The 1,416-nt window shown below is 45.0% G+C and overlaps 1 protein-coding gene across 1 annotated transcript in view; it reads right to left on the bottom strand.

The window, feature by feature from the left end:
• LOC101850283 (dynein heavy chain 10, axonemal) overlaps positions 1-1,416 on the bottom strand; it is a 19,085-nt gene that overhangs the window by 3,922 nt on the left and 13,747 nt on the right. The window contains exon 5 of the mRNA XM_005108750.3: positions 309-454. Within this exon, the coding sequence (XP_005108807.2) occupies positions 309-454 (146 nt within the window). The remainder of the gene's footprint in view (positions 1-308; positions 455-1,416) is intronic.

Genomic DNA, 1,416 nt, shown 5'->3' on the forward strand with positions numbered 1-1,416 from the left:
AGGAAAATGACAATAGTAAGGATCAGGAAATAAAAAGCAGCTGTTCCCTGTTGTAGATCAGGCACAGTTATAAGTGTGACATGATAAATCAGCCCACTTACATCTATAGTGCTTGAACGAAAAACGTTCCCTCCCCCCCTTTCGGGAATGGCCTAAAGACACTTCAGTCAGTGACACTGCCCTGGGGGGAATCAGTATGTATGTCTGTCTGTCTTGCTATCTCTTTCTCTCTCCTCCCCCCCCCTCTTTCTCTCTCCCTGACCTCCTGACCCCTGACCCAGTGAGCCCCTGACCCCTGACCTCCTGACCTGCAGCTTCAGCCGATGGCCCTCTATCGGGATGATCTTGAGCACGGGCAGCTCTTGCAGCAGCTGTTTGGGCGGCTGTCGCTTCACACACATCCTGTCCACGTCCCACGAGGCACCCTCCAGGTACAGGCCATGAGCGAAACAACCTGCTCACGAAGAGGATAGAGGTTTTCTTTAGTTTTAGTAAGAGTTTAGTTTAGTTTTAGTAAGTGTTTTACGGCACTTACAACACAATAAGGTCATAATGTGGTAGCATTTAAGTACAAGGGAGATATCCCAAAAAATGCTGTTAAGGGAAAATCGAAGGTAATGTTTCTGCCCCTTGTTCTGTTTCTTTAAAAGACAAGGAGAGTTTTCTCTATAATCGAACATGCACACCAATGAACAAATATTCCCCTACAGGTAGAGCAATGCCCTCTTTTGGTGTAGGTCAAGATTTCTGGAAATCCCCGAAATTTGGATTAGTCCGCTTGTCCTTAAAAGGGACCATATAAGTGCCGAAGATTAGAGGTGTTACAAGAGAGTAACAAACACAAAAAAGAAGGAGGGGAGATTAAAAAAAAGATATATGTTTGATAGGAAAGAAGAAGCAAACCACACCAGAGCACCCACAGTAAGAGTTTTACGGCACTTGCAACACTATCAGATCATATAAGTGCCGAAGATTAAAGGTGTTACAAGAGAGTAACAAATATAAAAACGAAGGAGGAGAGATCAGGACGATAGCTGTTTGATAGGAAAGATGGAGCAAACCACACCAGAGCACCCACCAACCACCCACAGAGGACAGAGAACAGGACGACTTGCTCAGGTCATGAGCACACTGGAAACGTTTCCACTCGTCGTATGGCTTCAGAGCATGATGTCACTCGCGAATATTGTCTCATTTGCATACACGCCGCCGTGCGATGAGTTCTCTCTTTTTCCTCAGTAGAAAGGTGGGCAGTAACGTCAAACATACTGAAACTCAAAGTTCGATTTCAAGTTTGGTTGTACATCAGTTAGGTATCGAAAATACTTAAGGGGTGGGGCTACACCCCCAAAATCAAAATTCGGCTCAAAATCATGGAATTTGAGTTGTAAGCATTTATAGCTTCCCCAGCCTCTC

This window comes from Aplysia californica, unplaced genomic scaffold (assembly GCF_000002075.1).
Source record: "Aplysia californica isolate F4 #8 unplaced genomic scaffold, AplCal3.0 scaffold00717, whole genome shotgun sequence".
Lineage (NCBI taxonomy): Eukaryota > Metazoa > Mollusca > Gastropoda > Aplysiida > Aplysiidae > Aplysia > Aplysia californica.